The 25,075-nt window shown below is 38.3% G+C and overlaps 1 protein-coding gene across 1 annotated transcript in view; it reads left to right on the forward strand.

Moving 5' to 3' along the window:
• Positions 1–25,075, forward strand: part of lpgat1 (lysophosphatidylglycerol acyltransferase 1) — an 89,008-nt gene that overhangs the window by 12,049 nt on the left and 51,884 nt on the right. Inside the window, exon 3 of the mRNA XM_017695656.2 lies at positions 17,102–17,220. Within this exon, the coding sequence (XP_017551145.1) occupies positions 17,102–17,220 (119 nt within the window). The remainder of the gene's footprint in view (positions 1–17,101; positions 17,221–25,075) is intronic.

Consider the following 25,075-nt stretch of genomic DNA (forward strand, 5'->3'; position numbering starts at 1 on the left):
TATTTAGACACAGTGACGTTATCCATGTGTTTGCTGAAGGTTCAGTCCTTTCGTTTTCACTCCATTTATAGTTAGTTGGTCTAAATAATAAGCAGTGTGACCGCTGTTTGACCACACTTATTTGCCTTATTTGTTTGAGACTGAGTTACTGTATGAAGTTAGTTTACCACATAGTTCAGAAACCCCTTAAAACCCCTTAAAAAGTCAGTGAGCTTTGTCATTTGTGCTCATTTCAGAACCCGGGCAGCAGCAGACAGACTAAGTACCGATAAACTATACGAAAACTATAAATTCTTCTCTACAGTAAACAATAACTACAAATGTAACATGGAACAGCAGTCGTTCTACACCACATCATGCAAGCAGCCACTATGAAGTAAAGTCTTCAGGTTGCTTTACATCTGCGCCCGCTGACAGGTGACGGAGATAAAGAGCAACACTAAAACTTCATTCATTGCTAGTTTTAAAAATGTTGTGTATTTATTGACTTGTTACACTCAGAGCGCCTGAAGACGCTAAGATTCCCACACTTGAACTTAACTGAGCTTTGAAATGCTGGATGATGCGATTTGAGATGAGATTGTTGTAGAAACCAGCTGAGCTGGTTAAACGAGCTCTGTGCTGCAGATCTACAGGTTTAGGATCTTCAGATATCAGACCAAACAGCAAGAAAAACACAAGGGAGTCAAATACTGGTAACTTGTAAGGTGGAGTACTTTAGTACCTGTGTACATCCCCGTTTCATACTACAACAGTTTCATGACTAAACTGTTCTTTTATTTATGCAAACTTAAGTGTTAACTGTGTGTGTGTGTGTGTGTGTGTGTGTGTGTGTGTGTGTGTGTGTATATGTGTGTATATATCCATCCATCATCTTCCACTTGTGTGTGTGTGTGTGTGCGTGTGTGTGTGTGTGTATATATATATATATATACACGCACGCACGCACGCACGCACGCACGCACGCACGCACGCACGCACGCACGCACGCGCACACACACAACCAGATATTTTTTCCAAGTCATTTTGGGCCATTTCTTTTAGTTTCTTTATCACAAAAAGCACAACAAAAACTGAAAAATGACAAAAAAAAATAGAGATATGAGGTTTTGTTCCGACATCAGCGATAAACTTAGAGTTTTCATTAAATACAGCACGTATAGAAGTTCTAACGAAGGAAAGAGCCCTAGCGGTGCCACGATTTAAAAATACTACAACAAACTGAGAGCAGAATGATTCTTATTCAGTGTTTCACACACTGAACTGAGTCGAGTTGAACTGGACTGGTTATGCTGTTTGTAATGAAACATACAATTTACACACAATAAAAAACATACAAGTTACTGTAACACCCCCCCCCCCCCCCCCCCCCCAAGTAATTTTGCAGCATTTTCATGGTCTGTTCATTAAACCGAGATTTTCACACAAAGTTGAATTTAGCTGACATTTTAAATCACGTTAAAAGCTTTTAGTTTGACAGTGACGTGACGTTAGAAGGTAACAGGTGGCTGCTGAAGCAGCTGCCCATAGGCTTCTATTATCAGTCACTTGTGTCAGCGGGTTTTCTCTTCTTTTCTGAGTGCCGGGAAATGCATTGAAGTTCTTGTCCCTGGTGATCGACTCAGTTTCTCAGACCCAGCAGACGGAGAATAGGTCGGAAAAACTCTGGATTATTCCCTTAAAGAGGAAATCCACCAGTTTTCCAAAATTTCTGCGTAATTATACAAGATGAGTCACTCAGTTCAGCGCAGAGACTCTCCACCTACCTAGTTTGGTCCAAACCAAAATAGCAGGGGTGAAAGGTGCCTCGGTCCTTAGTCTGGACCGAAGGTCTCGGTCCGGCTCAAACAGAACCATGGTTCGGTTCATCTACAGCATTTTTTAAAATTTATTTATTTATTTATTTATTTATTGATGGTTCAGATTTTCAGACCATTTGCAGGAAGTGCAAAAAATGTCAAAACGCATACCAGACGTTTTAAGAGGATGAGTGAGAGGGTACGGCAGGATGGGAGAGCAACTCCACCTGAAGATGAAGAAGCTGCAGCAGCAGTATATTAAGGTAGTTCAGTGGTGATGAAATTAGTCTGTTCATTTTTTCTCCATTCAAACTAAAAAGGCTGCCCACCCAACTGACCGCATGGCAGCAACAGACGCTCCACTACAGAGTGTGGCTTTGTCTCGCAGAGTTCTTTAGTACGTTCAGGTGTGAAAACGTCCTCCGGTTTCTTTACAGTGGCAGTGATCGGACAGGTGACTTCTGGGTTTTCGTGTGGAATGCCGATGATGGTAAAATAGTGGAAAATCTGAAAGTCTTATCTGCAACTTTCATGTTTTCGCCAAAAGCACGTCTTGGATGTCAGAGAGAGGTGTCAGTGTTTTATTGTTATTGGGGATCTTGTGGACATCATCTGACCTCGACGAACTCAGACAGGTAGTTTTGTACTTTTTTTTTTTTTTTTTTTCTTCTTCTTCTTTTTGTTGTTGGTGGACGTCTGGTTCCCATCACCACCACTGTGAACAGTTCTGACTCAGTAAGTTTCTTTAGAACAGAGCGTTTCACACCAAACCCGCTTTGATCGACTGTTTACATTTTAATCCTTTAATTAAACAGAGAATTAGAAAAATCGTTGGAGGTCCCCTTTAACGTCCTGACAATCGTCTTCTGTATCGTAGGCCAGTAAAGCTGCAGTAAGGACAGGTGGTCCTTAAGGGGAAGAAGTGTGGCTTGTCTCTACTTGTTTTATGCAGATAATCAAGTTGAAATGATTCCCTTTCTCTTATGGAAGTTCTCTCCGCGGCTCAGGTGAGAGATGAAAGTGAGACTTGCGTATCAGACTTCGTGTGGGTTGAAAATAGCCCCTTATGCTGGGTGATGATTGAATCTCCACTTACCTGATCTTGCCCTGGCCTTTTGGATCATTTATCCAGCCTCTTTGTGCTGTTGCCTTTATTGCCTTATTATTACAAATTGAATATTAAAGAAACACTTTTTGTTTGTTCCTGATGTTTACGCTTTACAGTATTTTACTGCGGTTCGTCTGTAAAGGCGACTGTTTTTATTACATGACTGCCATTCGTTCTGGATATTGCCATAATTACCATTTTTATCACTGCCTTGGATTAAGGCGGTACTCCGAGGAGTAGTTTGGAAAATTCCATGTGAGCGAGTGCACAAAGCAAACCAAAAAGCTTTTAGAGCTTCCTGTAGAGAAGCGCTCGCTTCAAAACAGCTTGGGAAGCGGTTGTTAAGTGATTCTAACCACCAGGAAATCTCTCTGCGTTGTGCCGTGAGGTGTGGCCAGCTTCTTATAGCAAAACGACTTCAATCACTTATCTACACTGTACTCTCACTGGCCCTTTCATTGGCATCTGCTAGTATAAGAGCACAGTCTTCTGTACACTCATAACTTTCCCCGTTTATGTAATAAAAAGCACTTTCTTGTCGTTTATGAAGGAAACATCCAAGACGTCGTCATATGTTTCCATTAAAACGATCGACAAGACCATCTAAGCTGAGTTTAGACGTCAAGTCTGTGAAACTAGTGACCACCACAACCCCCACCCACCCCATCACCAATTTTCATGGCCAGTTAAAATGTATTTTAGCACTTTCAGTATCATATTTATTTATTTTTGTGGTGGCCTCATTCATTGCACATATTGTTTATATTAATGCGTTTTTAAAGAATGAACGGTCAGTTAATGGCCATTTTACGCAGTTACAAGTTCAATGCAGGAAAACATTGCACAGAAAACTTCTCCTTTTTCTTATTTCTTTAAAAGTATTGGCCCAAATATTACCAATCAAAATGCATTTTGGTTGCTAGGCAGGTTTTGCAGTCATGTCCTGTATGAGTGGTTATTTTCGGAAAACTACTGAAACGTGAAAAGTGGCACTGCATGGATTTCTGCACTTACGTTACACCGAGTCTCTGTTTTCATTTATTTAACCGAGATAATTCAGATAAGTGGTGTTATGGAAAATGTAAAATATGTAAAAAATGTAAAATAGCCTACACTGATGTTCTCATAGACTCCCAGCTATTCCTACTACTAATACTACTGCTATTAATATTAGTAGTATAATCACTTGTAGGTAGTTTGACCAGAGGAGGACGGGTCCCCCCTGGTGAGCCTGGTTCCTCCCAAGGTTTCTTCCTCAGTTCTGAGGGAGGTTCTCCTTGCGACTGTTGCCCCTGGCTTGCCCACCGGGGGGGTTTCTGTACATTGTACATTCTGTGAAGCTGCTTTGTGACAACATCCGTTATAAAAAGCGCTACAAATACATTTCATATCAAATCAAATTTATATGGATCGTTCTACTGACCTGGTTCAGTGTTAATTTTCAGACTTTTTACTGACTTTGGGCATTAGGCTGACATTCTTTTGCTTTGGGTGACTCTTTACCTGAATCATATTAATTTTATCAGAATTAATTATCAATCATTGCGTTTGGTCACTACCAGAACAGTCACAACACTTCCCACATTTCTCAAATGTTTCTGTTCAGGTTGTTTCAGTCGTGACCATTTTCAGGTCATTTTGAGCAGAATTCAGAAACACTAGCCAGGGCATGACTACCAAACAAATCTTTAAACAGCTGCACACACACAGTCATAATATTTTTTATTAAACACCAAGTTACTGAAGTAAGGAAGATCTGTGTTTCGGTCGTGACGGTTCCTAATGTTCCACACTAATTTTCACGGTCCATTAGAAGCATGACTGAGGCTTGGCCTTGGCATTACTGATGAATTGCTATAATAGGCCCTTTTAGCATGAAACAAGTGCGTAAACGCTGGACAAAAGACGTTCCACTGTTGCGCCATGGACAGTTATTAATAATTAAATAATTAAAGTACTCGTGTTACTTCAGCTCACCGCAGAAAAGTGTCTTACTTTCTTTTTGTCATGATTGCCGAGATTGAAATTCGAGGATATGCACAGGACTGTTGGAGTCCAGAGTAAATAAAGGATGTGTGAGTACAGTAACATCAGCTAATGTTTACTGAGTGAGAAATCAGTGGATGTTGAAAATGACTGTAACCAGAAAGCTGGATTAGCGATGTGAGCTGGAGATGCTGAAACGGCTCGCTGGCAATAAACAAATTGGCTAAAAAGCTAAGCTCGCTCACACGCTGGCATGGGGGGTGCGCTGGGTCATCAGAGTCCGCAACAACGTGATGTTCTCAATTACAGACTCCAGTGAACGACCATCTACTGTCCGCTGAGCACTCACGCTCTCAGGTATTGACGGTTTTTTAAGGAAGAACATGAAAACCGTTCCTCTGAAAGCGGCTGCGCAAACGACGGTAACGTCGGCCAGCAGCAGTGAGATGCTGGCACAGAGGTACTTTTACTCCGTATGACAAAGTTTGTTCCTTTATTAACTGCACAAACCCGTTTTTCCTCTTCACACCGTCATCTGAGAGGGCAAGCTGTATGCATGCTGCATTTGCCGTCATTGCTATTGTTATTGCTACAGCTTTAGCGGAAGCAGTGTTGCCTTGCAACGAGTACTTTCAGCAGAAAAGTGAAAAGGGTCTATTGGAAAACATCCATCCATCCATCCATCCATCCATCCATCCATCCATCCATCCATCCATCCATCCATCCATCCATCCATCCATCCATCCATCCATCCATCCATCCATCCACCCACTTCCGCTTCTCCGGGGTTCTGCTTCTTAAAAATGCTGTTATTTTTGCCTTGTGTGAAGACCTGACTCCTGTCAGCTCTGCGCCTTTTTACATGCCAGTGTTTCCCTTTTCCTCTTTGCAGAACAGCTCAGGTTGAATAGGTGAACCGCGTGTGAACAGCCTTGTCTGGGCACAAATTCTCGGATTAAGATCTGGGTTCTGGCTTGGCCGCTCCAGCTTGGATGTCTATAGATCTTTGACCCTCATTTGAGCTGCTTTCGGAGATCCTATCAGCATCCATGAGAAAGCAGAAGGCAAATAATCCTTCGGATATTGGTCAAAGTTTTAATTGCTCAGCCTCAGCTGATCGCTTGTCTCGGTTGTTGCCATGCTGACTCCTGCCCATCCTATGTGGTCTGATGCTGTTGCTTCATCTGCCTTGATTGGCTGCCCACTACTCGCCAGCCTTCTGGGCTGGTTTGACCCCCATGGAGCTTCCTGCTGTACAACACTGTGCGAACCTCACCTGCATGGACTGACTCATTATAGTGACGTTAAAAACCCTGTTCATTTTGCCCTTTTGATATTGTTTATCTGGTGTTGATCAGAGGAGGATGGTTTTCCCCCTTTGGGTTTTAGTTCCTCTCAGGGTTTCTTCGTCTTGCTTTTAAGGAGGTTTTCCTGTTGCTGCCCGCGCTGGCGGCGCTCACAGGGGCTCGGACACAGATTTTTCCGTCTTTTTTTTTTTGTGACGATATAAAATAAAGACGAAGTGCCATATAAATAAACTTTAACTTGACTCCAGAGACAACAGTGATTGGTGGTGTTCGTGTCGCTTGTGAAAGCTTTCAGAATTCCGATGGTGGACAAATGCAGTGTGTGTGGCTTATCAGTTATAGAGGAGTTTGAATTTGTTTGATACACAAATAAGTCACACGGTGATGAAGGCCTTTAGAGACATTATGCGAATTTATCTGAAACCGAATTCATTTTGCATTATTGCAAACTGGAATTCCAAACTTGTGCACAGGGCTCTTGCGTTATGTGGCAGGAATCTGTGTTGAGAGCATTATTTCGCATGTGTTAATCCTCTTGGCCCTCAGCAGTGCTTTCTCTGCTGTCTGGAGTCTGTTAGTCAGTGCTGGATTTCAGTCTTCAGCGCTCAGAAACGGCTGTAAATCATAGGCAGGACATGGTGTGATGACTTCACCAGTTCTAACAGACAGCGTTTGCCAAGCCCCTGGGGAAGGACGCCAGCGCTCTTGTTAATGCACTGGAAGGCCAAGTGTTTTGACAGATCTCTGAGGTCAATGAGGGAGAGAAAAGGCCTGGTGGCCACCACGTGCTGCTCAGTTTGGTTTGCTGTTTTGTTTTCTGGCTGTGTTCGGAAGTGCTGATGGCTAGAAATCCAAAGAAAACTGGCTGCTCAAGAGCTGGACAAGAAAAAGGCCCGTCAGTGATGGAGCCTATAGTCCGGTTTATCCGATGTCACATTTTGGAGTCAGCTGGGAGCGTTATGTTCATTAGGGATGTGCTCAGATACTGGAGTACCAGTATTTATATACTGAATATTAATCTACCAGAGTTTATATACTGAATATTAATCTAGCAGAGTTTATACACTGAATATTAATCTACCAGAGTTTATACACTGAATATTAATCTAGCAGAGTTTATACACTGAATATTAATCTAGCAGAGTTTATACACTGAATATTAATCTACCAGAGTTTATACACTGAATATTAATCTACCAGTGTTTATACACTGAATATTAATCTAGCAGAGTTTATACACTGAATATTAATCTACCAGAGTTTATACACTGAATATTAATCTACCAGTGTTTATACACTGAATATTAATCTACCAGAGTTTATACACTGAATATTAATCTACCAGTTTATATACTGAATATTAATCTACCAGAGTTTATACAGTGAATATTAATCTACCAGAGTTTATACACTGAATATTAATCTACCAGAGTTTATACACTGAATATTAATCTACCAGAGTTTATATATTGAATATTAATCTACCAGAGTTTATACACTGAATATTAATCTACCAGTTTATATACTGAATATTAATCTACCAGAGTTTATACAGTGAATATTAATCTACCAGAGTTTATACACTGAATATTAATCTACCAGAGTTTATACACTGAATATTAATCTACCAGAGTTTATATATTGAATATTAATCTACCAGAGTTTATACACTGAATATTAATCTACCAGTGTTTATACACTGAATATTAATCTACCAGAGTTTATATACTGAATATTAATCTACCAGAGTTTATATACTGAATATTAATCTACCAGAGTTTATATACTGAATACTAATCTACCAGAGTTTATATACTGAATATTAATCTACCAGAGTTTATACAGTGAATATTAATCTACCAGAGTTTATATACTGAATATTAATCTACCAGAGTTTACATACTGAATACTAATCTACCAGAGTTTACATACTGAATACTAATCTACCAGAGTTTATATACTGAATATTAATCTACCAGAGTTTATATACTGAATATTAATCTACCAGAGTTTATACACTGAATATTAATCTACCAGAGTTTATACACTGAATATTAATCTACCAGAGTTTATATACTGAATATTAATCTACCAGAGTTTATATACTGAATATTAATCTACCAGAGTTTATATACTGAATATTAATCTACCAGAGTTTATACACTGAATATTAATCTACCAGAGTTTATATACTGAATATTAATCTACCAGAGTTTATATACTGAATATTAAATTACCAGAGTTTATATACTGAATATTAATCTACCAGAGTTTATATACTGAATATTAATCTACCAGAGTTTATATACTGAATATTAATCTACCAGAGTTTATATACTGAATATTAAATTACCAGAGTTTATATACTGAATATTAATCTACCAGAGTTTATATACTGAATACTAATCTACCAGAGTTTACATACTGAATACTAATCTACCAGAGTTTATATACTGAATATTAATCTACCAGAGTTTATATACTGAATATTAATCTACCAGAGTTTATATACTGAATATTAATCTACCAGAGTTTATATACTGAATATTAATCTACCAGAGTTTATACACTGAATATTAATCTACCAGAGTTTATACACTGAATATTAATCTACCAGAGTTTATACACTGAATATTAATCTACCAGTGTTTATACACTGAATATTAATCTACCAGAGTTTATACACTGAATATTAATCTACCAGAGTTTATACACTGAATATTAATCTACCAGAGTTTATATACTGAATATTAATCTACCAGAGTTTATATACTGAATATTAATCTACCAGAGTTTATACACTGAATATTAATCTACCAGAGTTTATATACTGAATATTAATCTACCAGAGTTTATATACTGAATATTAATCTACCAGAGTTTATATACTGAATATTAATCTACCAGAGTTTATACACTGAATATTAATCTACCAGAGTTTATACACTGAATATTAATCTACCAGAGTTTATATACTGAATATTAATCTACCAGAGTTTATATACTGAATATTAATCTACCAGAGTTTATATACTGAATATTAATCTACCAGAGTTTATATACTGAATATTAATCTACCAGAGTTTATATACTGAATATTAAATTACCAGAGTTTATATACTGAATATTAATCTACCAGAGTTTATATACTGAATATTAATCTACCAGAGTTTATACACTGAATATTAATCTACCAGAGTTTATATACTGAATATTAATCTACCAGAGTTTATATACTGAATATTAATCTACCAGAGTTTATACAGTGAATATTAATCTACCAGAGTTTATACAGTGAATATTAATCTACCAGAGTTTATACAGTGAATATTAATCTACCAGAGTTTATATACTGAATATTAATCTACCAGAGTTTATATACTGAATATTAATCTACCAGAGTTTATACACTGAATATTAATCTACCAGAGTTTATACACTGAATATTAATCTACCAGTTTATATACTGAATATTAATCTACCAGTGTTTATATACTGAATATTAATCTACTAGAGTTTATATACTGAATATTAATCTACCAGAGTTTATATACTGAATATTAATCTACCAGAGTTTATACACTGAATATTAATCTACCAGAGTTTATATACTGAATATTAATCTACCAGAGTTTATATACTGAATATTAAATTACCAGAGTTTATATACTGAATATTAAATTACCAGAGTTTATATACTGAATATTAATCTACCAGAGTTTATATACTGAATATTAATCTACCAGAGTTTATACACTGAATATTAATCTACCAGAGTTTATATACTGAATATTAATCTACCAGAGTTTATACAGTGAATATTAATCTACCAGAGTTTATACACTGAATATTAATCTACCAGTTTATATACTGAATATTAATCTACCAGAGTTTATACAGTGAATATTAATCTACCAGAGTTTATACACTGAATATTAATCTACCAGTTTATATACTGAATATTAATCTACCAGAGTTTATACACTGAATATTAATCTACCAGAGTTTATACACTGAATATTAATCTACCAGAGTTTATATATTGAATATTAATCTACCAGAGTTTATACACTGAATATTAATCTACCAGTTTATATATTGAATATTAATCTACTAGAGTTTATATACTGAATATTAATCTACCAGAGTTTATATACTGAATATTAATCTACCAGAGTTTATACACTGAATATTAATCTACCAGAGTTTATATACTGAATATTAATCTACCAGAGTTTATATACTGAATATTAAATTACCAGAGTTTATATACTGAATATTAATCTACCAGAGTTTATATACTGAATATTAATCTACCAGAGTTTATATACTGAATATTAATCTACCAGAGTTTATATACTGAATATTAAATTACCAGAGTTTATACACTGAATATTAATCTACCAGAGTTTATATACTGAATATTAATCTACCAGAGTTTATACAGTGAATATTAATCTACCAGAGTTTATACACTGAATATTAATCTACCCGTTTATATACTGAATATTAATCTACCAGAGTTTATACAGTGAATATTAATCTACCAGAGTTTATACACTGAATATTAATCTACCAGTTTATATACTGAATATTAATCTACCAGAGTTTATACACTGAATATTAATCTACCAGAGTTTATACACTGAATATTAATCTACCAGAGTTTATATACTGAATATTAATCTACCAGAGTTTATACACTGAATATTAATCTACCAGAGTTTATACACTGAATATTAATCTACCAGAGTTTATATACTGAATATTAATCTACCAGAGTTTATACACTGAATATTAATCTACCAGAGTTTATATACTGAATATTAATCTACCAGAGTTTATACACTGAATATTAATCTACCAGAGTTTATATACTGAATATTAATCTACCAGAGTTTATACAGTGAATATTAATCTACCAGTTTATATACTGAATATTAATCTACCAGAGTTTATACACTGAATATTAATCTACCAGTTTATATACTGAATATTAATCTACCAGAGTTTATACACTGAATATTAATCTACCAGAGTTTATACACTGAATATTAATCTACCAGTTTATATACTGAATATTAATCTACCAGAGTTTATATACTGAATATTAATCTACCAGTGTTTATATACTGAATATTAATCTGCCAGAGTTTATATACTGAATATTAATCTACCAGAGTTTATACACTGAATATTAATCTACCAGAGTTTATACATTGAATATTAATCTACCAGAGTTTATACATTGAATATTAATCTACCAGTGTTTATACACTGAATATTAATCTACCAGAGTTTATATACTGAATACTAATCTGCCAGAGTTTATATACTGAATATTAATCTGCCAGAGTTTATATACTGAATATTAATCTACCAGAGTTTATACAGTGAATATTAATCTACCAGAGTTTATACACTGAATATTAATCTACCAGTGTTTATACACTGAATATTAATCTACCAGAGTTTATATACTGAATACTAATCTACCAGAGTTTATATACTGAATATTAATCTACCAGAGTTTATACAGTGAATATTAATCTACCAGAGTTTATATACTGAATACTAATCTACCAGAGTTTATATACTGAATATTAATCTACCAGAGTTTATACAGTGAATATTAATCTACCAGAGTTTATATACTGAATATTAATCTACCAGAGTTTATATACTGAATACTAATCTACCAGAGTTTATATACTGAATATTAATCTACCAGAGTTTATACACTGAATATTAATCTACCAGAGTTTATACACTGAATATTAATCTACCAGAGTTTATACACTGAATATTAATCTACCAGAGTTTATACACTGAATATTAATCTACCAGAGTTTATATACTGAATATTAATCTACCAGAGTTTATATACTGAATATTAATCTACCAGAGTTTATACACTGAATATTAATCTACCAGAGTTTATACACTGAATATTAATCTACCAGAGTTTATATACTGAATATTAATCTACCAGAGTTTATACAGTGAATATTAATCTACCAGAGTTTATACACTGAATATTAATCTACCAGTTTATATACTGAATATTAATCTACCAGAGTTTATACACTGAATATTAATCTACCAGAGTTTATACACTGAATATTAATCTACCAGTTTATATACTGAATATTAATCTACCAGAGTTTATACACTGAATATTAATCTACCAGAGTTTATACACTGAATATTAATCTACCAGAGTTTATACACTGAATATTAATCTACCAGTTTATATACTGAATATTAATCTACCAGTGTTTATATACTGAATATTAATCTACCAGAGTTTATACAGTGAATATTAATCTACCAGAGTTTATATACTGAATATTAATCTACCAGAGTTTATATACTGAATATTAATCTACCAGAGTTTATACACTGAATATTAATCTACCAGAGTTTATACACTGAATATTAATCTACCAGAGTTTATACACTGAATATTAATCTACCAGAGTTTATACACTGAATATTAAATTACCACTGTTTATACACTGAATATTAATCTAAAATCAGAGGTCCCCATGATTACAACACAAATGTAGCCAATTTTGTTTACTATAGAAAACTGTCAGTGAACACGTGTCTTGAGTTTTGTATTGAATGTTGATGGTTTTAACACCTTGCATGTTCCTCTCTGCCACGAATGGGGTTAAAACCTGTGTTTTAGACTTAAACTTCATCTCAAAACAGTGATGCAACATCATCTCAGGCCTCAGGCAGTGTATTCATAACCATGTCTGTGAGGGAGCTTTTAGAAGTTTCTCTAGAACGGGGCATTTCATACTAAACTTCTCTGAATGGCTTTGTAAACATGTGTACAATGTAAAAGTTATTATTAAGATTAATACATTGATGCATGCATCACTGTACAGTAATACATTTTACCCTGCAGTTATTTACAATATATTGCTTTATTGAGGTCTTAAGTGCAGCCCTATATACAACTGTAACTTGAACACTGAAAAGAAAGAAAACGAAATTTTTCTCCAGGAGAAATGAGAGAGCTCTTTGCAGTCGTGGACCTTTCCTTGGCACCGCGCCTGTGTAAAACACTGCTGTGTAATAGAGTTGAGTGGAGCCACTAACTGAGTGGAAAATGACTCAGAGTGTGGACTTGCTACGGGTCGATAATATCACATTTCAAACACAAGTCAAGGCTAATCTGCTATATAATTAGTCACAGAGATATGAAGACCCTGTCTACTGTTATCAGGCACAGTCCTACGTGCAACGCGACCCATCACACAGACTCTGCTTAACTTTGTGCTTGACTCTGTAGAAAACTAAGAGCTGTGAGCCGTAAGGCTTCTTCAAAGTTAAGTTGACTTCTTGTTCTATAGTGAAGAATTCGTTCCACTATTCCTCCTTTAACTGGAACCATCAAACTCCATCAAGATAAACAAAAAAACCCAGAAAGTAAAAAAAAAAAAAAGTACTAAAAGCAGCAGAGAACATGAGACTAACAACCAGCTGGAAGACCTGGTAGATACCAACACTGCCCCCATCAGATAAACAGCGCTTAAAGCTGTCTTCTCTGAGAGAGAGGAGAAGATCAAGCTGCTTCAGGTCTGAAAACATCCACAGGTGTTTCTGTCCATCCTTCCACTGTGAGAAGTCGACAAGGACGTGTGGCTGTCAAGAAGACCCTCACTGAGAAAAGGAGACGCATCAAACAAAGAAGCTGAACAATGGACTGACCACCCCAGAGTCCAGACCTGAGCATCACCGAATGCTTTACTTCAGAAAATGATCAACCAACTTCTAAGACTGAGCTTTGGAGGTGTGTGAGCAGATTTCTTTGAGAAACTGAAAGTGAGTCTCCTGAAAACTCAAAGAATGAAAACTCACAGTTGGTATTAGGCTGAAAATAAATAAATAAATAAATAAATAAATAAATAAATAACCACACACACACACACACACACACACACACACACACACACACACATGTGTATGGAGGATCCAGAAGGGTTAATGAATAGAGTGGCTGTGACTTCATATAGACCGCTCAGCTTTTCATTTTAAACTGGTTAGATGAGAGAGGTATTCAATGTGCTCCCTGAGGAACACCAGCTTCTGCACTCTGTTCCAGCTCCATCACACCTGCGCTCACAATCAGCACTCTGCAGTCCTTATTGCCTGCACAGGTGTGCCTGCAGCTGCCTGCAGTGCTTCACAAACCGAGTTAACCCTTAGGAGCCTTAGAACATACACTATACGGCCAAGATCATGTGGATGAGAAGACCTGACTCGAAGTTGATGATGCAGTTCACCTGAAAGATGTTCGATGGGGTTGAGGTCGGGGCACTGTTCCTCCGCATCAAACTTGACAAACCATGTCTTTATGGAGCTCACTTTGTGCTCAGGGGCTCAGTCATAATATAGAATTGTCATAACATGTTGCCTTAAATGTCTTTGTATACTGTAGCATTAACATCACCCTTCACTGGAACTAAGGGGCCCGAAATCTGAAAAACAGCCTCAGCTGATTATCCCCCCTCCACCAAACATTACTGTTGGCGCTAGCCATTCCGGTAGGAGGTGTTCTCCTTGCATCCATCAAATCTAGGTTCGCCCATTAAACTGACAGCTAGAGAAGCATGATTTATCACTCCAGAGAACATTGTGTCCACTGCTACGGTGTCCAATGGTGGGGTACCTTATACCACTTCATCTCATGCTTGGCATTGCGCATTGTGATCTTAGGCTTGTGTGCAGCCGCTTGGCCATGTAAACCCATTTCATGGAGTTTCACATGCACATTCTGTGCTGCTGTTGCTTCTGGAGGCAGTTTGGGAATTCTGTAGTGAGTGAAACAGTAGACGACTGATTATTTTTACATGCCGTGCTCTTCAGCACTTGGCAGCCGCACACTGAGTTGACGTGAGCTGCCGCTTCTTGGCTGAACTGTTGTTGCTCCTTGACAGTCCCCAAGAATAACACTTACAGTTGACCTGGGCAGATGCAACTGTCTTGTGGCAAAGGTGGAATCCAGTGACTGTGCCACATTTAAAGTCACTGAGCTCCTTGGCACAACCGATTCTACTGGCAGAGACTTCATGCCTATGTACTTGATTTTATGAATGGTGCTTGAGAGAAAGTGTGTCCACATACTTTTGGCCAAATTCCGCAAGTGATTACAAAGGATTGCTGTAATTTTATATTTAAAAATTTCTCACTTGCAGCTCGTTGAAACAAGTACAGATTGTAAGCTTTCAATCCATACCACAATTGTTCGTTAGCGGAAGAGGAGCGATTGTATGATTTAAATTTGATTGAAGTTATCGGTTATAACTCTCATCTAAGTTTTGTGGTACTTGTTGAGGTCTTTGCTGATGAAGTTTGCTTGTAAATGTAAGAGCTTTGGGGAATGTCTTAGTAAATTTGACGCTCAGAGCGCGGTGATCTCCATACATACACGCTCAGTACATGCAGCACAGTAGGCGTATTGCAGCGTAACCCACAGAAATCATGCCAAACCTGTCAGAGCTCGCAGCGTCCCCCGCATCAGCACCCGATACTGCACCATTTCACTCAGCACTTCTCCATACAGCAGCCAAATTCACGCTGTGGGGGAAAAATGTACGATTGTGTTATCTTTTTTTTTTTTTTTTTTTTTTTTTTGAGTGCTGCTGTAAAAATGACCAAATATGTCTTTGACGAATATACAGCACTTTGCAAAAGTCAGACGCCAACGTTCATATATTTAATTTGCAGTCAAAACAGCCATTAAGTGCAAGTTATTAATTTTTTAAGAGTCCGCTGGAAGCATTAATCTAGCAGGAAATTACGCCGAAGCTTCAGCAGCTGAGTCTAATATGTTTGTCTTTAGTGCATCAGTCTTCAGCTTTATTACAGCTTCTATTCTTTTCAGGAGACACATTGCAGTTGCTCAAAGAAATCTGCAGACACGCCTCAGGTTCTCTCTTTCTCAGTGAGGCTTCCTGACAGCTACACATCCTTTCAGACCCACAGCACTGAGTCGTCTTCTCACTGTGGACGAACACCTGTGGATGTTTCAGACCTGAAGCAGCTTGATTTTCTCCTCTCTCTCAGAGATGAAAGCTTTATGTGCTGTTTATCTGATGGGGCAGTTGTGGGGTCTACCTGGTCTTCCAGGTAGTTGTTAGATGTCCCATTGTAACTAATTCATTAGGAGTGTTCTGCTCTGACTGTGTTTCAATTTGGGAAGCCAATTGGAATGGAGCCTATTAGTGCACAACAAAATCCGGGAAAATCTAAATGCAAGAGCAATGTAGGATATGAGGATATTTAATATGAAAGCTGTTTTATTCTGTCCACTTATTAATACGGAAATATTTAGTACACAGCTGTTAAAAAAAAATAAAAAAAGATATTTTTGATGAGTTTCAGATTTTAGATCCTTAAGGATGAGCAATAGTGAACTTCTAATAAAATGCATGTTCAGAATGCCTCATGTTTAATATGTGGTGGTAAAATCTTTCATTTTATCAAGACTTAACTACGGAAGTCTGGAGAGACCATGAGCTGTTGCTGTACATTTCTGGATTGTTATCTTGAGATCAGTTAATTATCTTCTTTATAACTATCTTGAGATCATAAGATAAGTCTCTTCAGGCTTCCGTACTGTACTCCACTGTACTTAGATTACATTATCATTGAACAACTTTTTGTTTATTACTGAATAAAATATTTTAAAATGCCATTTGGTGTTTATCTTATAATATTCCAGTCAGCTCTGTATGAGCTCTCATCGAAGGAAATGACTAATTATCCGTATGACAAGTGATTGTAAACTTTTGAACAGTAGTGTATTTGAGTGCTGCGTTCAGTTTGATCCTGTTTATTTACAGTGTTAATCTCTCCACCCTGTGAATGTGTTTGTTCCTCAGTGACTGAGTGGGGAGATGACGTAAGGCCCATATCTGAAGATGAAGCGATGGTCATTGTGAACCATCAAGCCACTGGAGATGTTTGCACTCTAATGATGTGCCTGCAGGACAAGGGAACGGTAAGCCGTCCTGAGGTTTATTCTGAATGTTTTCGCAGTTGAATAAACGACACAGAGCAGCGCGTTTTATGGGCATTTACAATCCCCTGCTTGCTTCATGATTATTGCAACCAACCCTGCAGCAGATGGAAAACCGTCCTCATAGCTTTCCGCTTTTCTGTGTTTGGTCCGGAAAATGGCAACAGTTGTACAGTGTGACTTCAGGTAAAATACTCGGATTCATTTTTAAGACAAACGTTAGAACCTCTGTCGCCCCCTGTTCTTCCTGTAGTGTTTAACGATTTTTCAGAATGACTTAGTGTGTCCAAATTCAAGGGCTGCCTCTTTCGAAGGTCGTGGTCTACGAAGGGGTTTCCTTCAAAGGCTGCTTAGACCCGTGAAGGCGGAACCGAAGTGAGATGGCCTGCTGTACGGCAGATTTCCCGTTTTTCGTCACAGCACGGCTGTTCCCGGCCTTACCACTGGATCCTGAAACGGCGCTCCGGTCAAGCTCTTTTCTAATTCTTTAAAGATGGAGCCAGAAATTAATTTCGTTTTATTTTTTTCATTTATTAGAGCTTCACCACCGGCTACTGATGAGATTGGGTTGTTTAACATTTGTGTCATTAGTTACTCGCCTCAGTTTACACCCAGTACTTGTATTTATAAATGTCTCCTCAGCCGCTGTTCGCTGCTCTGATGGTTAAGCCAGGTTCTCTAATCCTTGCCGGCATGCAATGAATCCATTGGGTCCGTTGGATCCTTCGTTGCCATGGAAAAGACGGACGCATTTCTCGGCCGCATATAAAGGATCCTTTGAAACGGGGCAGCCTAGTCGCGCCGATGTGACGCAATCAGCCTTCAAATGCAGAGTTAGAACCAGAGTCTGTCAGAATGACCGTGTGGATCGTAGACACTGTCACACAAAAACTTTGCATATCCATTTCTTTTTTTATTAATTTTCCGCATAATTAAAAAATTCTGTCTAGCTTTAGCACCGTGTTAAAATTTGATGAACAGACCAACAGAAATGAGTATGAAAACCACAAAAGCGCGTTTCCTGATGAAACTGCGGCGTGATTGCGCAGCTTAAGCAGTTCCCAGGTGGTTGCTAGGTTGCGTTCCAGTGCTTACTATGGTATTTCAGGTGTTTACTAAGGTGTTAATTATCAGTTGCTGTGGTGCGTCAGGTAGTTGCTACAGTATTGCTGCATTGATGTCAGAATTGTTCACAGTGGAGTTGATAGGAACCAGACATCCTCTGAAAGCTCCCTTACAGAAAGTTATTATATGAAATGGTTATGAATACACTGCCTGACATCTGAGACAGTAGTTCTGTGATCAAGTCTGTGTATTTAAATCTATTTATTTTATCCCATTCGTGGTGTAGGTGGTGTATTCATGGTGTATTCATATGAAGGGTGTTCTGAGGTAAAATAGGCTCCAAAGAAATTGAAATTGACCATTATATTAATCCCATCAACATTACATATTAAATCTCAGAAAACAGGTGTAGGTTCACTGGTGGGTTTGATTAGTAAATGAAATGTCTGTATTTGTGTGGTTTCTGTCACCACCACTGTGAAGAAATATGAGTTTGTATGTTTCTCTGCAGATGAATTATTTCATATCAAACTGCTCTGAATGGTTTTGTTTGTATCTCAACCGCTGAATTATGCTGAAATTTTGAAAAATCTGTGGAATTCCCATTTAAGTGGTTTGTTCATTCGTACGTGAGCTTACTTGACGCCGTTTCAGGTGGTGTGAAATGTTTGAGTACATGAGTCCGGTATTGGCTGGTACCTGGTACCGCTATCAAAATGTATGCATCCCTAGTGGTAATGATTGGCAGACAGTTCTTTGTTCAGCCCCATAAGATCCTGTTATCTTCTGTCATTATGGAAATGATGTTGGGCTGTATGTGATATGCTGTTACGGTAATATTTGTACGTTAGTAACTGAAGGGCAGTGATATTTTATTTTATCTGCTGCTAGTCCTGTGATATTGACTCAGCCACAGGGAGCGGGTGGGGCTGATAAGCACTCGTTGCAAAATGTTTGTTTGGCCTTTCCTCCGGTCACCACAATCGTTTGGCCATGTGTAGTGTTTATTGTTCTGGGACTTGTTAGCTGAACTGGAAACCCCAGCTATGTTAAAAGTTACTAATCAACCAGCATGACGTCTTTTTAAAGGCTCATTACAGTCACTGTATTCTACAAATAAAATACGGATCAGTTCATTACTAGACAGGCATGACATCACTTTTACCCCTATCTTATACATCATTATACTCTCTGAATATTGTTATTTTACTACATTACATTACATAATACTATACTGTAGTGTATACAGTAGCAGTACTACACTATAGTGTAGTAGACCAGAGGTCAGCAACCCAAATGTTAAGAGCCATTTCGTCATTTCGATAAAAAAATCAATTCACTCTGGGAGCCACACTTTGTTTCGTTGTACCTTCTTGGCTGTAAATATGTCTTGGTGTGTGCTAATGTACTAGTGTAGGCTAAAAAATATCAACTTTAAGCTTTAGCTCAGCTATAGTGGCGTTTCTCACATCTCTGGCAGGAAACATTTCCTGTAATTTGCTGTAAAACGTCTCTTGGTCGACTTTTTATGAGGCTAAAGTCAGCTCCTCATTCACCAGCTTGTTTGAATTTTCCCATTCCACCTTATTTGGTGCCTGAGGCACCAGAATGTAACTGCTGCACCATTTAAGGTGGACCTGCTGAATTTAAACAAGAAGCTGGCCAATGAGGAACTGACTAGTTTCCTGCCTTTTGTTTGACAGTTTCCCGTTGCGGATTAAACATATCAGGAAACCAGCTGATTGCTTATGAATGCAAATAAGTCCATTCGTCTTCAAACTATCAGTGTTAGTCTGTCTTTCCGCGAGCTGCTAGCCAGGCCAGATTGTTGTCTGCGTTGCAATGGTGACCAGCTGTCTGTGCGCCAACCATCAGGGTTAATGTTTGAAGTAGCAGATCTACATTAACTCCAGCGTTTAAGACCGTTTATTGTTAAAACTGTGTTAAAATGATCAGCAGAGCTTTATTTTACTGTGAAGGAGATTTATTTTCTTTTTCTAATTCTGCTGTGGAGCCACAACAGAGCAGTAAAAGAGCCCCACGTTCCCGACCACTGCACTGTACTATGCAATACAGATTAATGTTAAATGGTACTGCACTAAATAATAACAAACTGTTTAATAGTAGACTCGCAATCTCTCGTACAACCCAGGAGGATAAACGGCTTAGATAATGTGTGTCTGTTATATTACAGTAAAATTACACATTACTTAAAGATGAGTTAAGTCGGTTGTTTTAATCTGGAATTTGTACTGTATTATTAGATATATTTAAAATAAAGCTGTAGTTTTATATGGGTTGCATTGTTGTGCAAATGTTGGTTGATTTTTCTAAGTGCGGATAAGGTAACATCCTCTACAGAAAGCACACCTCTGCACATTTAATGCACAATAGGACATTTTTCTGCTCATTTTAAAGCACAACGTATTGACCTATTTATGTACTGGATTTAACTTGTTGGAAAGAGGAAAAATAAAACATGTTGTGGCAGATTTTATATCATTTTTATTTATTTTCCCCCAGTTTGTTATTCAGTGATGTAGGCATGGCCACCTTAAGTGAAATGCTTCAGAAATCATACAAAATAGTTCATTTTAAAACGCAGTAGTTTTTAAAGAAAAAGGAGAAAGTGCTGTTGTGTCATCTCTGCTTAAGGTGCATTAGTTGCAACTCTGAAATAATATCCAAAAACATCTGATCACCATGGCAGAAATCTCTGGTTTAGGAACACACAGTCCAGACGCTGTACCTGCCAATGTGAAAATGTCCTTTCCTTCAGAGAGTTGGCGAGAGAACCGGTCAGAGTAGCCTGAACCACAGTCTGAGATAAGGGCGGATAAAAAGCCAGCAGGATGTTCACCTTTAAACTGCCAAACCCACATGACTCTGCCGTTCAGCGCAGGGTGTGATCTGTCCTGTGATTAACTGAACAGCTGCAGTTGTTGATCATATAACAGTGATCACATAAAGGTGTGTGTGTGTGTGTAATTCATGCAGGTGTCTAGGTGTCTGGCTTTGTAGCTGGTTTCTGTCAAAGCTGAAAGCTTTGTTTGCTGCCGAGAAGCTAATTTGCATTTCACAAGTCCCAATTTGCTATTTATTTATTTTTATCTTTCAGTTCTATTTAGTTGGCGTGCACTGATCATAAGTTTTATGAACTATTTTGATTTCTTTACAGCTAGTTGCTGAAAGTTGCAGTTTTTATTACCAGCCTTTTTTTTTTTTTTTAACCCTAAGCTCACACTGTGCAGGCTAATTAAACACAAAGCACATTGCCATATTTCCAGAGCTTTTTTAGACAATAGACAAACTTCAGTAGATCCAAAAGGGCATCTTCATTTTTATTTTATTTTTTTTAATTCTTCAATTTTAAATGCTTGTCTGGATGGCGGCATGTGTCGCTGCAAAACCCGTATATATCGCTCAGCATTAATGGTGCCTTCACAGATTTGCATGACACCCATGCCGCTAATGCACCCCTAAACCATCATGAATACTGGCTATTGAACTGTGCACTAATAACAAGCTGAGTGGTCTTCAGCCCATAGGACACAGTGTCCATGAATTCTGAAAAGAATTTTAAATGTTGATTTGTTGGACCACAGGACACTTTTCCACTTCACCTCAGTCCATTTTAAATGAGCTTGGGCCCAGAGAAGGTGGCAGCGTTTCTGGATCCTGTTTATATGCGGTTTCTTCTTTGCATTTTAGTTTGACTTGCATTTGTGAATGCAGCGCTGAAGAAGTGTTCCTGAGCCCAGATATCTTGGATAGCCAATACAAATTTTCAGCCTTGTCCCTTGCATATAGAGATTTCTTTGGATTCTTTGACTATTTTAATGTTATGTGCTGTAGATGATAATAGAAAAAAACTTTTGCTTTTTATGTTGAGATGTTTCACTATTTGCTTGCGCAGTCTTTCACAGGGAGGTGGACCCTTCCCTATCTTTACTTCTGGAAGACTCAACATCTCTAGGATGCTCTTTTTATCCCCAGTCATGTTACTGAACTGTTGCCAATCAACCACAAAGGTGTGGGTTTTTTTTTTTTTTTGTTTGTTTGTTTTTTTAAGCATTACACAACTTTTGCCCCCATCCCAACTTTTCTGAAACATGTCACGTTCAAATTCAAAATGGGCAAATATTTTTCAATTAACAGTCAATTTTCCCAGTTTCAACACTTGATGTTGTCTTTGTACTGTTTTCATTGAAATATAAGGTTTAAATTATTTTGCACAGCGTCCCAACTTGAGGTTGTATAACTGTGCTACAGCGTTTTAATTCAGGTGTAGCGGCTGCGTTCAAATACAGCTTGTGCACTTATCTTCCTCGCCTAGGTACATTAGCCTCGTAGCGCCGGTGCTAAAACTAAAGATGTAAGCTTCAAGCGCCATTGAGTTTACTTGTGATAAATTAAATTGTGTACGTTTGTACTTTTTACTGAACGGTCACTGTGGATTTTTCCAACATGAGTTTACAACACAACTGTCAGCCTTTTGTGTGGAGGAAGTGTCAGTGGAGCAGAATTCACAGAAAGCAGCTTCTCATACGTCCTGGTGTTTGACACGCTACACGGTTTTTACAAGTATTATTGAACTAAATGGAGCGTAAAACACAGACCAGGAAATTTCAGCTCTGCTTTACAGTAGCAGTGACAACAGTGAAGCTTTCAGGTTTTGTGAAGAGTTGGTGCCGTTTTCCACCAAGAATAAGCACATAAATAAGCAAGACCCGGTAACCAGCCATCGGAATGAATCCCAAACAGAAACACTCTTGCCAAAAATGATGAGCATTCCAGGAATTTGCTTTGACAACACTGTGCATAACAGCCATCATGTAGGAACGTGCAGAAGTTTGAGCACGCCAGTCATATTCCATGTTGTTGTTTTACTGAGTGGAAATAAGTTCACACATCCTCCACAGAGAACACACATTTTTATACATAATTACTATTTATGTGCATAATAAACAACATGGGTGAAAAAAAGTGACCGGTGCAGATGCTTTATTTTTTTTCATGTTGAATTAAATCTGTGGCTGCATGATGAATCGTATTTTTGTTGTTATTGCGATGAGTTTCCACAATAAACATATGGTCAGCGTGGCTGTGACAGAACATCTGTAATGACCTCATACACGCAGTGCCAGAGAGATGTTATTGCAACACGGGCACATCCCAAAACAAGCCTTCCTCTCTGTGCTTGGAATGAACCTGCTCTCTCACGTGGGCGATGAGTGACTTAACCATTCAATCCAACGGCAACTACAAAACACGCACTCGGAGACCTTAAAATGTCCCCGTAACTCGGCTTTAACGGACGTTCGACTAGGAAACGCGCGCTATGACCTTAAAATGTCCCCGTAACTCGGCTTTAACGGACGTCCGACTAGGAAACGCGCGCTATGACCTTAAAATGTCCCCGTAACTCGGCTTTAACGGACGTTCGACTAGGAAACGCGCGCTATGACCTTAAAATGTCCCCGTAACTCGGCTTTAACGGACGTTCGACTAGGAAACGCGCGCTATGACCTTAAAATGTCCCCGTGACTCGGCTTTAACGGACGTCCGACTAGGAAACGCGCGCTACGACCTTAAAATGTCCCCGTGACTCGGCTTTAACGGACGTTCGACTAGGAAACGCGCGCTACGACCTTAAAATGTCCCCGTAACTCGGCTTTAACGGACGTTCGACTAGGAAACGCGCGCTACGACCTTAAAATGTCCCCGTAACTCGGCTTTAACGGACGTTCGACTAGGAAACGCGCGCTACGACCTTAAAATGTCCCCGTAACTCGGCTTTAACGGACGTTCGACTAGGAAACGCGCGCTATGACCTTAAAATGTCCCCGTAACTCGGCTTTAACGGACGTCCGACTAGGAAACGCGCGCTATGACCTTAAAATGTCCCCGTAACTCGGCTTTAACGGACGTTCGACTAGGAAACGCGCGCTATGACCTTAAAATGTCCCCGTAACTCGGCTTTAAGGGACGTTCGACTAGGTAACGCGCGCTATGACCTTAAAATGTCCCCGTAACTCGGCTTTAACGGACGTTCGACTAGGAAACGCGCGCTATGACCTTAAAATGTCCCCGTAACTCGGCTTTAACGGACGTTCGACTAGGAAACGCGCGCTATGACCTTAAAATGTCCCCGTAACTCGGCTTTAAGGGACGTTCGACTAGGAAACGCGCGCTATGACCTTAAAATGTCCCCGTAACTCGGCTTTAACGGACGTCCGACTAGGAAACGCGCGCTATGACCTTAAAATGTCCCCGTAACTCGGCTTTAACGGACGTTCGACTAGGAAACGCGAGCTATGCCTTTAATGGAAATTCAACTCAAAACGGCTGCAGCAAAGGGGAAAACATACCGTACACATATTTAGATTCATTTTGAAATATTTAAAAAATAAATTCTAGGCCAAAATCTTGTGAAAACTGTCGTAAATTGTCTTGGCTATCAGGCGGTGAACTCATAACTATTCATGTAAGGAGTTTCACTTTCTGTGAGGGAGCTTTTAGAGGTGGACCTCTGGTTCCTATCACCACCACTGTGAACAGTTCTGACTCTCTAGAATGGAATTTCAAATCGAACTGTTCTGATTGACTCTCTTTACATCTGAACCATTTAATTATGCAGAAATCTCAAAAAAATTGTTGGAGTTCTCCTTTAAGTGTTAATTGGGTGGACACTTCCTTTCTTAAGCATGGTCTCTGAATATGAGCTCCACAGAGGCACAGCACAACCAGGATAACAGGAAATGCTCATGAC

Source organism: Pygocentrus nattereri, chromosome 4 (genome assembly GCF_015220715.1).
Source record: "Pygocentrus nattereri isolate fPygNat1 chromosome 4, fPygNat1.pri, whole genome shotgun sequence".
Classification (NCBI taxonomy): Eukaryota; Metazoa; Chordata; class Actinopteri; order Characiformes; family Serrasalmidae; genus Pygocentrus; species Pygocentrus nattereri.